Below are 13251 nucleotides of genomic sequence, written 5' to 3'. Positions count from 1 at the left end.
ACAGATTATAACCAAGTGATTCCAGTTATGCAATGTGGAGAAGAAAAATCACCTAGAATTCTTCCTGGGTTCTGGCAAATAAAGTAAGGGTCAGATTCAATAAAGTTGTTATTTTAAGCCACTAAATTTTGGGGTGGTTTGTTACTCAGCAATGTACCATAATATGATATGAACAGACTGATAAAACAATGTAGGAACAAGTTTGACACAAATATTCCATTTTCTTTAAAAATTCAGTTAAGTAGTGTTAAAAACAAATGCATTATGCATTTTAACTTTTTGTGGCATATGCTACTTCTGGGTCTTTGAAGAGTTTTATTTTCAAATCTAGGTTATTACACCTTTTACAAGCATAACATGTAGAACAAAAAGCTGTCAAATTAAAACAGTAAGCTCATGAATGAGACACTGGGTTCTAATGAAACAGACCTAAAAATCAAGACCACTTACGAGGCAGTCCTGTATGTGTGTCATCTAAGTTTCAAATTACTTTCTTTGTAAAATGCAGCTAATTTATTGCCTCACAGACTTGCTGGGAATACCGAAGAAAAGAATGTACATGAAAATTCCATGAAAACTTTAATATGCTACTCTTTATATAATCAATAAACAGATAAAATGCACAAAATATACCTAGCACATACACATTAAGTATTAAAATAAACATTTCTTTCTTCCAGTTGTGGAGATGTAATGACTTCAGGATACTAAAAATCTGTCAAAATAACCTGTTAGAAGTAGAAATACAACAAAGTAAGCTCCAAGTTTAAGCTATCAGTGTTAATTAGGGAATAGTCTAAGAAATTTTTTTAGCTTGTCATAATTGCTTATGTTAGAAAACGAGAGAATGTAATTCTTTACACCACTGAATTTAAATACCTATAGAGACAATTACTTTTCAAGAAATTTATGATATGCATTATAAACTTTTAACTAAAACAAAATTATCAAGTGCTATGCTTTGAATTTGGAGAACGGTAACGTAATTCATATGGCATACTTTCACAGAGCACACTTTTAAACACTTTAAAAATATTTTACACCTTTCACAGGTTAAAACACATCTTAAGAAACTATTAGAACAATTTTTTTAAAACACTAAAATGCACGAGGTATGAAAAACACTGATTCTGATCAAGTACTTTTAATTTCCAAATAGTTTTATACACATCGGATGAGAGAAAAATGTAATCAAATGAGAATGGATATTTTACTAGTTGTTTTATAATTTCATTTTTATTTTTAAAGCTTTTATAAACTACAGTTAATTCTTAGAGAAAATGAGTTTTAGTGTAGCCACAAGCATTCTCAAATTTTCATATTATACATGCTGTATTCATTTAAGATCTTTTTTATTTTAGAAAAAATATGTAATTACTGTTGAAGCCTATAACGCTCCCTTCTTCAATCCCATTTCTCTTCTATACCTGTGCTCTTTTCCCTCACATACCCATTACTCAGAATTTTTATTTCAACTTCACTTTATTTTTTTGTTTTTTTTTCCATTTTTTTTTCAACTTCACTTTAAATTCTAATCTGATTCTAAAGATCATTTATAGTTATTTTAACACCAAAAGTCATTTTTTTTAAGAGGGAAAACTAGCACAGAAAAAGGCTAAATAAGTGATTCAGTTTCTTCAACGATTAACTGGATAGTATCACTACCTTAACTCTTAGGGTGGCTCTCCAGCTTAAGAGAGATACTGCCTATGAAACCTTAGCATATCAATCACTGAGTGCTTACACTATAAGCCAGGTACTATTCTAGGCATATTCTGTACATTCAGGTTAACCTTATAAAGATGATACCAACTATAATTGTCTATATTAGTGGGGTAATTTTGACCTCCAGGGACCTCTGGCAATGTCTGCAGACATTTCTGAATGCCATGTACACAGGGGACTGTTACTGGCAGCTTGTGCAGAGTCCAGAGATGCTGCTGAACATCCTACAATGTACAGGACAGACCCACAATAAATAACTATGTGGGCCAAAATGTCAATAGTGCCAAAGTTGAGAAATCTGGATCTACATTTTCAGATACATAATCTGAAACACAGGTTATATAACTCACCCCAGGACATAGGGCATAATGGAGAGCCACTTACTAAAAGCCTATTCCCTATTTGCTTCCTAATAAAGTTATATTAAGAATAAAATGAAGTATGGGTGCCTGGGTAATTCAGTCCATCAAGTGTCTGACTCTTGATTTCATTTCAGGTCATGATCTCAGGGTTGTGAGATGGAGCTGGGTGTTGAGCCTGCTTAAGATTTTCTCCCTTTCCCTCTGCCCCTCCCCACTCTCTCCTTCTCTTACAAAAATAAAATAAATAAATAAGATGAAGTCAATACTATTTTCTATTTGTCAAGTGCAAACTATCTGACCTAAGGCAGTCTCTGCTTCATTCCAAAGCAGTTCATTCCAAAAATAAATGAGAAGTATTAGCTCCATGGAACAGAGTAATATTTAACCTTTGCTGCTTAATGAGAATACTTGAGAACACTTTAAAGCAACTGAGACCTAAATTTTCTTTAAAATACAAAAATTAATCTTAGTAATAATAATTCAGTTTGTTATACTTGCCTCATCCAGCGGATCCACATCAGTTTTCCTCATCTTAATAAGTACATCATATGCCTGCTGAAGTGCTCTGACCTTAGGATGAGAAACTCTGACATAGGCTGGGAGACAAATAAACCATAAGCTGTAACAATGACTGAAGAGGCACTTGGCCCATTGTGGTGGATTCGTGTAACATCTCTTCGCCAACTTATGAGCTGTTTTTATCTCCTAGAAAGAGAATAAATAAAACAGTATGGTATTTGAGACACCTGGCTGGCTTTAGTCGGCAGAACATGCAACTCTTGATCTCTGGTTCATGAGTTCAAGCCTCACACTGGGAGTAGAGATTACTTACAAAAAGAAAATTAAGGGAAAAAAAATTATGGTATTTATTAAAATCCATTAAGGTAGGGAGAAAAGTGAGAAGGAAAAGAGAGAGGGGAATATAATGTAAAATTTGACTCTAAAATCACACATTTCAGTTTTACTTTCATGAGTGGCTTTCCTACCATGTGGTTCCGTCAACACTCATCTAATCTACAGAAGCACTTTATACTGCACTGTACCTTTACTGGCAAGCATGCATTTCCTAATAGACTAGAAATCCCTTAAAAGTGGGATCATTCATATTTTTATAATATTATGGCTAATTAGTTGCCCTTCACATAGAAGGCACTCATATGCTTGATGGATAAGAGTTTGAACCATTTAGAGCTTTTAAGTCCTTTGGCATTCTTGAAAAGTGACAGTCTTTCCAACTTTCTCCCTGCTTAACTGCTTAAGATACTTTAGGCTATTTCCTGCCAAGATTTCCATTCTACCCTCCCTCACACAGTCTTTAAACTTTCATGGACTGATTCTTTACATGCCTTTGCAGGCAACATAGTCTGATAAAGATCACAGACTTTCTTACCCAACAGTCTGATAGTCATGTTTCCTACTTCCAATTTTCATTCTATTTAGGTGGAAAAGAGCAGGTATCAAAACCACCTGCTGAGCTTAAATCAAACTAGATAGAGACTCCCATGGGGCACTTGTGTAGCTATTGGTTGAGCACTCAGCTCATGATGTCAGCACTGTGAAATCGAGCCCCATGTCGGGCTCCACGTTCAGCGAGAAGTCTGCTTCCAATTTTCTTTCTCCCTCTCCCTCTGACCCTCCTCACATTGTGCACGCACACACACGTTCTCTCAAATAAATAACTTTTTAAAAGAACACAACAAAACAAAAGTATACTTCTAGAACCTACAGAACCTTCCAGATATGTCGGACCACCATTGTGCACCTTACACTACAGATTTCTCTGCTAGGATGTGTTCTAAATAAAAATGCCCTGGCCCATTACTTTTTCTTATGAGCTCTATTTCCATTAGACTTGAAGATGTATTTGAAAATACAGTCCCTATATTTCTAAGATAGGAAGGTTCTTTTCTCTTCCAGGTAGCCTGGGGGACAGAATTCTTGTGAATATGAGATTTAAGGATTTGGTAACTATATTCACCCATTTTAAAAACTGGCTTGTATGAAGCTGGTAATAGCAATATACACACACTAATTTCCCTTCAGACACAGAGAAATATGTACACATGTTCTGTATGAAATGAAGGAACACTTCAGATAATCTCTAGGATTTGGGAGACTGTACACAAATTGGTAAAACCTGAGCTGCATTCTAAAATGTTCCATGTTTTGCAGACCAAAAAATATCAATATATACATGAAGGATGTTTCATTTTAACTCACATCTAACCTAAGACTAACTCTTTATGCCTAAATCAGATATAGCATTAAAGCAAGATGTCTAGCTTGTCCTAAATTAACTCCCTTTAAAGCTTTTTAAATATAATATTTCACATAAAGTATATTTCATTAACTGCGAGAGAAATAAAAATCAAAATCACCATGAGATACCACTTCACACACACAAGGATGGCTATAATCAAAAAGACAGATAATAACAAGAATTGACAGGGACGTTGGTACAACAGGAATCCTCACACACACTGTTGGCAGGAATTTAAAATGGTACAGCCATTTTGGAAAACAGTCTTCACTGTTCCTCAAAAGGTTAAACATAGAGATACCATATGACATAGCAATTCTACTTCTAGGCATTTACTCAAGAGAAATGAAAACATGCATCCACACAAACACTTGTACACAAATGTTCACAGCAGCACTATGCATAACAGCCAAAAAGCAGGAACCACTTACATGTATATGAATGAATGAATAAAATGTGGTATATATCCATACAATGTAATATTATTCAGCAATAAAACTAAATGAAGTATTGACACATGCTGCAACATGGATGAACTTGAAAACATTATGCTGTATGAAAGGAGCCAGTCACAAAGGGCCACATATTGTTTAATTCCATTTATATGAAATGCCCAGAAGAGGAGAAACCACAGAGACAGAAAATAGATTATTAGCAGTTGCCTGGGCTGTTGGGATGGATGGGAGGGTTACCAGGTAAGGTGCACAGCCTTTCTTTTTGGGGTAACAAAAATGTTCTAAAATTGACTGTGGTGGTGGTTGCACAACCCTGCGAATATACTAAAAGGCACTGAGTATACTTCAATGGGTGAACTGTATGGTATAGGAACTATATCTCAATAAAGTTGTTTTTTAAAAAGTGTATTTGGTTCCGCAGGATTCTCTTCAAGCATAAACATAAGCATTCACAAACTTCAGCCTCAATATTAGAACAGGGTTGAAAGACATCTACTTAACTTCATTAACAACCACAGTGAGTCTGCAATGTTTGCCACGGGTGATAATTCTAAACTATGAGCTGCGTATCACATATACATATTTTACATTTTAAATTAAGTATTAGATAAAGAATATCTGACCTGTTTAGTTCTCTTAGCCATGAGTGCTGGACTGTTTGTAATGCTATTCCCAGTAGGGTGTCTACTAAAACAAAGTTTCAACTCCTGTGGTCTGTCAAAAAGCTTAAGGTCCAGTCTTGGAAAGTATTTGTAACTAAAATAAAAAGCAAAAATAGAACTGCTGGTTTAAAATACATTAACTCTTCATATTATTCCAGAATTTAAGTGAATATTTCTAAATCTTTAGTACCCAATATTATTCCCCCAAATCTGGATATAGAAAAATATTTTTCAAAAATATAAGATGATGTAGTTATAAGATTCACAGACTATCTACATAAAAACTTTGGCCTCCTCCCCACTCTGAATGTTATGTTCAACCAATCCCTGGAAAACAGAAAATCCTGATATTTTACTTCACAAGAGAAATTTGTAACTTTAAACAGTAACCATGTGTCCAATGATAATTTATATTAAAAAGTAACATCTAGTATACTTTGTAATTTTGTTTTTCTTCATAAAAGTACCTTGTATTGGTATTTAAGAGGAAAAAAATCTGAAGATTTTTATTTTAGGGATATACCATAATTTCATCATTCTTTATTGTTGGACATTTTTAGGTTATTTCCGAAGTTTTGCAATTAAATATTCGTGTACTTATATCTTTGTGAAAACTTGTACTTAATGTCTCAGTATGATAATGCCCAACAATACAGTTTGCTATGGTCAATGTTTATTAAGAGAATTAAAATTACCAGAGTCACTATCAAATTATTTCAAGAAAGGTTATACTTACATACCCTCTAACATATACTCTAAAAAGTAGCATAACCTATCTTCAGTCTGATAGATTAAAAATGCTTCTCACCATTTTGGTTTGCATTTCTTTGAATCCTAGCAAAGCTTAATATATTTTCATATTTTCATATTTTTAATTCTTGGGATTTCTTCTTAGAAATTACCTACTTATTGCCGTTGGCCAATTTTCTTCTGTGAGATATACTGCCTTTCCCTATTTGATTTACTTTATACATGGATTCCAGTGTATGGTGATTAAACCAAGGTTAAAAAAAAAAAAAGTTCTATAATTAACGTGTGATCAAAATAGCACTGAATAAAGCCTCTAAATTCCAGGTATATATCCTTCATTCTTATGCCACCCAGGTAACATAATTTATTAATTCCATATTTTTGGAAGACAATTATTTTATACTCCCTTTGCCTCAGATATTCCTTTAAGGATGTAGTCTAAGGAAAAAAACTACATGAGGATATAGCTAGCAAAGAAATGAAAAACAAAATCCATAGGAGACTAGTTATACAAATCACAATAAAGGCATGCAATATGGTCATTTAAAATGATATGGCACAAAAATATTTGTTAGCATGGAAAAATGTCCAGACCATTAAAGGTAGACACAGGTTACAAAGAAAATGTACAATATGAACTCATATATTTTTTAATATAGTAAATGCAAATTTATGCACAAAAACAGGAAAGATATACATACAGTTGTTAACAGACATTAAGTATTGGTGCTTAAGTGATGTGCTAGTGTGTGTGTGTGATTTTTTTTTTTTTTACTTTCTAAGTTTGTTAAACTATATATTATCATAATCATAATACCAACAAGTAACAATCAAGTACATTTTAATTTTTTAAAAGGTTCCCATTTAAATCTTATTTTCCAAGTTTTTATTATTTTTATTTTACTTTAAATTCCAGTGTGGTTAACATACAGTGTTATATTAGTTTTAGGTGTAAAATATAGTGATTCAACAATTCCATACATTACCCAGTGCCCATCACAAGTGCACTCCTTAATCCTCATCACTTATTTTAATAAATAATGATTCCTAGCCCTCTACTTTTAGTTTTCTCTGATATCTTACTAATGCTTAAGAATTTACATTGACAATACCCCCTCCCCCAAAGAGGAGCAACTTCACAAAAGTAAGCTTATTCTTCTCCTAAAATGAAATTTTAAAGGTTAAAATATGATTAAACATTTAGGTGAATGGTGATCAACATTTGGCTTCCCTTCCACAAAGGCTAATTTTTAAATTATAATATCTGGTAACATCTTCATGCAATCAATATTCATCTTCATTAGTTCGCTGAATAAATTTTGAAAATGACTTTCACAAATGACTAATATAAATATCTACTAATAAACACAAAAGATCAAAATAAATTATTAAAGCTACACTCAAACACAGCAATTTTAAAAAAATGCTACCTGTACTTTGGTGACAGATCCTTTCCATCATCAGGAGGCGGCTCTGGTGGCATTATGAATACAGTGTGCTCACTTTTCTGTGTATCATCTAGCTCTATCAATTTGGTATCTTCGGCTGAATCAAAATCAACCTGAAAATAATTATTTCCTCCAATTAATCTGCATACAATCAATATTTAGTTCTGAAATTATAAAACTTAAGATAAAATACCTTTTCTGTTTTCTCTGTGCCTTTATCAGGAAACAACTAGAAAAGAAGAAAAGAATTCTTGGTGAAAACGTTGACTATGAATTTATTACATATGATCTTAAATTCTATTATTAAAAACTATCCTTGGGGATCCCTGGGTGGCTCAGTGGTTTAGCGCCTGCCTTCAGCCCAGGGCATGATCTTGGAGTCTCAGGATCAAGTCCCACATCAGGCTCCCTTCATGGAGCCTACTTCTCCCTCTGCCTGTCTCTCTCTCTCTCTCTCTCATGAATAAATAAATAAAATCTTTTTAAAAAATAAAAATAAAAACTATCCTTTTTTAATACTGGACAGATAAAAAACATTTCACAGTATATTTTGGAGGCCCTGCACTGTCAGGTTAACATATAGTATTTTTCTTATGGCTATCAGGATAGAAACAATTTATTTTAAATAGGTTTTTCATAAATCTTTCTTCACAAGCAAAACTGGCCAGTCACGAGGGGAATCTAGCTTCCCAAATCAAAAACTTTATTGTTATTAAAATATTGCATTAGAAAAATAAAAAATAAAAATAAATAAATAAAATCCTGCATTAGAGAATATTATCTAAGCTTCCCTCTAATTGAACAATGCCAAATTATTAATTTTATAAGTAATAAAAAAGTTGAAGAGTTTTAATCTTATCCCCAGAGTTTTAGGTCACATCAACAGAATGGGGGAAATGTCATTCAAGTCCTCTAAGGAGACTACAAAAATTATGTCATAATAGTCTATCTTTTTTAAATACAATCTCAAATTTTATATACTATGGTTTACATAAACAAATTAGCCCCAAGATCCACTTAGCAAAAATAAAAACTCTATTAAAAGTGAGGGGAAAAAATGTGAGTCATCACTGTGAAGAATCAAACTTCCTTACCATGGGGTAAGTAAAACTTTGATATTTAAAATATTTCCAAATCTGCTTCATTAAAACAAAAAATATGTATTTAGCCAAAGTCCTCTTTGGAAAGGCTTTAAACAAAAGAACAAAATGGCATACTGTATTGACTATCCTGTAAAAATGTATAATGTTTAAAATATGTAATTGAATAAAGAAAAGCTAACAGTTAAAAGGAAAAAAAAAAAAAAAAACTCAAGACTTCCATTACCCATAAAACTAAACTTTCTTAACGAACTACTACATGTTATCTTACTTAGGTAAGTAAAAAATATAAGATTTATGAGTTTCAATGAAATGTTCTTAGCACTCAACAGTTGCAAAACCAAAGTAAGATTCAAGAAAAATTAGCTATATATGGTAGAAACTACATATCACAAAGGAAGATTATTATATTAAGCCTAGAACTGGACACTTGCACACATGCACACCCCATACTGTGTCTCTCAGATCATTGGGGGTAATAATAAAGATGATTATACAGGCAGTCAAACTGTTAAAGTTTTTAACACATACAGGACAAACTTTTACCTTTTCTATGCAGTCATCAAAAAATGCCAATCCAGTATCCTTATCACTTACAAAACTACATTCTTCAATAAAACGAATAAAAATCTGTGTTTTGGATAAATGAGTGTAGAATTTTGTATAGGCACGATCTCGACTTTTTAAAAATCCTGAAGAAAACAAAATTACAATTAAATTCAAAATTTAAAGTGGAACTAGATATCATATAAAATATTACTTTAAACTTGTACATGTCTATATTATATTCTCTTTACGTATATCCACATTTATAGAAGCTTTTGTAACCATTTCTAGTAAGCACTGCTCTTTCTGCCCAATTCAACCATAAAAAACTTAACTTATACCATTAACCTTCTCACTGCAATCTTTATCTTCTATAAGGAACCTCTAGCCCTACAGTTCTCAAGTAGAAATTTCTCTTTTAGACTCTGCATAGTTATGACCAAGAAGGGTCAATGCCCTTCCTCTGCAATGCTACCAGACAATTCCTGTACTGGCTTGTGAAAATTTCTGCTCAGTGATGGTTCATACATCTTGGCTCTTTCACCCTTTCCTCTGCTAACTGTAGTCATCTACTGACTTCAGGGATACTCTCTCCATTCACTGAAGAATAGGACACCCAATTCCAGTTCTTCTCCTCTCCAACTCCTACCATCATCATTCTTCAACATCCATAAGCACAAACCATCCAATGCTTTAACGAGTTCTTAATGCCTTAAATTTCAATGATCTATGGTCTATCTCCTCAATCACCAACTTCTGTACAGTCACACACTCCAGGGAATGTGGCATTTAAAACAATTCTGCCTCCTAAATCTAATTTACATATATATTATATTACTTTCTGCCAACTACCCTTGTCTGATTTGCTCACTTAAGTACTCCTACCAGGCATGGGAGGGCAGGGGGAAGCCTCGCTGAAATCTGCAATCATTCATATCCTTTTACTTTGTACCTAACCCTCCTGTCTTCACTTCTCTCTCCTTATCCAATATTGATTCCATGTTCAAGTCCATCATTTCATTTACTTTCTTGTCAACACCTTCAATTCTTACATCCTTTTATCTTTTTTGGTCAAATTCACCTAGTATAACTTGGCCCTGGAGGAAATGTATTGCCTGGCTGAGCACAAATAAAAGGAGAAAAAAATAATTCCACAACCAAGGTGATCAGAACCACTATACCTTCATCCCTGACTAACAACCCTACAAAATTTCTGGAATCAACCTAATTTCCCCTTACCCATGTTTTCACAACTATTTTCAATTCTTTAATTCTCTCCTATCATGTTCCCTCCCCCATCTCTAAGTGATTACACCTTATGTTGTAGAGAAAACAAAAATCATTAAGAGAATTACCATCATTATCTCACTACAAAACTTTGCCTTTCTGCAGCTAGCAGTTACCCCTTCCGTCTTTGTATGATGGCCATGTCCCTCTTATCTAAGGCCAAGCCCACCACATGAGCCTGGGATTCCAGCCTCCTCAGTGTTCTCGGGCCAATTTTCCCTCTTTATTAGCTATTTATCAGCACATTCAAGTCTTTCTCTCATTTTAAAAAACGTTTCCTTAAAAAATAACCAGATCCCTTTCTGCTGTTTCCCTTACAATAAAGGGCACGACCATCTACCCACTTGGTTGACAAAGACAAAAATTTCAAAGTTACTCTCTTGACCTCTCCCTCTATCTTATATCCCATATTCAACCACCATGCTGTATTCAGTCTACCTTCTAAAAAACATCACTCTTCCATTCATACTACTGTCAACTAAACCAGAGCACTTTCATGATCACTTGGACCAATGTGATAACCAACTAACCAGTAGATCCATACTTTGGATTCCTCCAGTCTCTGCACAGAGGCAAAGAAAAAAAATTTTAACACTGATCTTTTAAAAAAGCACATCTGGGCAGACCCAGTGGCTCAGAAGTTTAGCGCCGCCTTCAGCCCAGGGCCTGACCCTGGAGACCTGGGATTGAGTCCCGCATTGGGCTCCCTGCATGGAGCCTGCTTCTCCCTCTGCCGGTGTCTATGCCTCTCTCTCTCTCTCTCTCTGACTCTCATGAATAAATAAATAAATAAATAAAATCTTTAAAATAAATAAATAAATATGCAAACCTGATCCTATTACCTACTTAAATATTCTTCTGGCTTCTAATTAATTTTTTTTTCAAGAAGATTTTATTTATTTATTCATGAGACACACACACACAGAGAGAGAGAGAGAGAGAGAGAGAGGCAGGCAGAGAGAGGCACAGACACAGGCAGAGGGAGAAGCAGGCTCCATGCAGGGAGCCCGATGTGGGACTCAATCCCGGGTTTCCAGGATCATACCCTAGGCCGAAGGCGGCACTAAACCGCTAAGTCACCCGGGCTGCCCTCTAATTACTCTTAAAGACAGAAACCCTCCACTGGTCCTAAAAGATCCTGCATGATTTGGCTCACACCCACCATTTTCAAGCATGGCTTTTGGGCCACTTTTCCCTCCAGCCTTTCTTTCTTTGACGTTTCAGGGCATTCCACAAGCTGTGGTCCTCACTCCATCCCCTTGAAATACTAATTAGTTGAGAAATGCTTAAATAAAATAAAAATGAATTATTCTTTACAAGTAGTAACAAAAAGTCTTTTTTTATTCTCCTAATGGATCCAGGCAATGATCAGCAAAGGCTGCTAAAATAATCAAATGAAAGGCTGATGGTGAAACTAAAATGAATGAATGAGGCTAACAACACTTTAAACACACTGATCAATCTTAGGAGCATTAAAAATGGGACAGCCAGACGTGTGTGGGCTACAATAGGAAGTAGTGAGCACCATGTGTTGTTTTTAGCACTACTTGCCAAGAAAATTTTACCTGAATCTAATCAAACTCTAGAACAGTACAATTTAATTCAGTTACCACTACCCACATGTGACAATTCACTTGAAATGTGACTGGTCCAAACTGAGATATGCTGTAAATATAAAACATATACTGATTTTGAAGCCTTAGTATAGAAAAAAGAATGTAAAATATTTCATTAAAATTTAAAAATTTTAATTACATTTTGAAATACCGCCTTGGATATTTGAAGTTACAAAAACATATTATGAAAATTAGTTTCCCCTATTGCCTACTATTTTTTTAACTATAGCAACTAGAAAAGTTTAAGTCATATGTGTGTCTCATATTACATTTCTGTTAGACAATGCATCTCTTAATCTAACCAAAAGTTTATAGGAAATACAGATGATGGAAGAAATGTTAAACAGCACCATGGGGACAGGATCAGCCAAAAGCACATACCATACAAATCTAGGAGATTCTAAAGGATAATTAGAAGTTTATGGGTAAAATGATGTTCTATTTGGAATTTGGAAAGAAAGCGGGGGAAGGATGGAACAAAAATGGTAAAATGAAAAAAAAAAAAAAAATGGTAAAATGTTGATTGCCACTTACTGCTGAGGTTGGAAGATGCTATATGAAAGTATATTATTCTATTTTCAAATATGTTGGGAAAGTACCCCTAATGAAAAGGTAATCCAAAATCCACAGCCAATTCTTATTCACTTTTCAGGCCCAAGCTTAATTGTTATTTCTTCAGGGAACCCTTCCCTGACCTAGCACTCTGACTATAGCCAATACATTCCTTCACAATACACTTAGTAAAATGTAATTAGTATTTGTGTTACTATGTAATATCTGTAGCCCTCACTATACTAAATACTATTCCTGTTAACAAAAAAATCTTAAGCCTCAGACACTAAATATCTTTCTAAATTCCGTTAGCAATGGCACTCTCCCACTGAGAAAGAATATGAATGAATTAGTGACTCACAATTTAAACTACCCATTTAGGGACACCTGAGTGGCTCAGCAGCTGAGCATCTGCCTTCAGCTCAGGTTGTGATCCTAGGGTGATCGGGTCCTGTACTGGCTTCCCGCGAGGAGCCTGCTTCTCCCTC

General features: G+C 34.3%; 1 protein-coding gene across 5 annotated transcripts in view; it reads right to left on the bottom strand.

The window, feature by feature from the left end:
- The window catches only part of DENND4C (DENN domain containing 4C), a 126917-nt gene that overhangs the window by 39957 nt on the left and 73709 nt on the right, over positions 1 to 13251 (bottom strand). For all 5 annotated transcript variants that reach the window (XM_049116164.1, XM_049116165.1, XM_049116163.1 and 2 more), the window contains exons 13-17: positions 9309 to 9454; positions 7856 to 7891; positions 7645 to 7775; positions 5426 to 5558; positions 2586 to 2792 (exon numbers count right to left, since the gene is read on the bottom strand). In XM_049116164.1, the coding sequence (XP_048972121.1) occupies positions 2586 to 2792; positions 5426 to 5558; positions 7645 to 7775; positions 7856 to 7891; positions 9309 to 9454 (653 nt within the window). The remainder of the gene's footprint in view (positions 1 to 2585; positions 2793 to 5425; positions 5559 to 7644; positions 7776 to 7855; positions 7892 to 9308; positions 9455 to 13251) is intronic.

This window comes from Canis lupus, chromosome 11 (genome assembly GCF_003254725.2).
Source record: "Canis lupus dingo isolate Sandy chromosome 11, ASM325472v2, whole genome shotgun sequence".
In the NCBI taxonomy this organism is placed as follows: Eukaryota; Metazoa; Chordata; class Mammalia; order Carnivora; family Canidae; genus Canis; species Canis lupus.
Note: the sequence above shows the minus strand (reverse complement) of the source record. Positions and strands in the feature narration are given on the sequence as shown.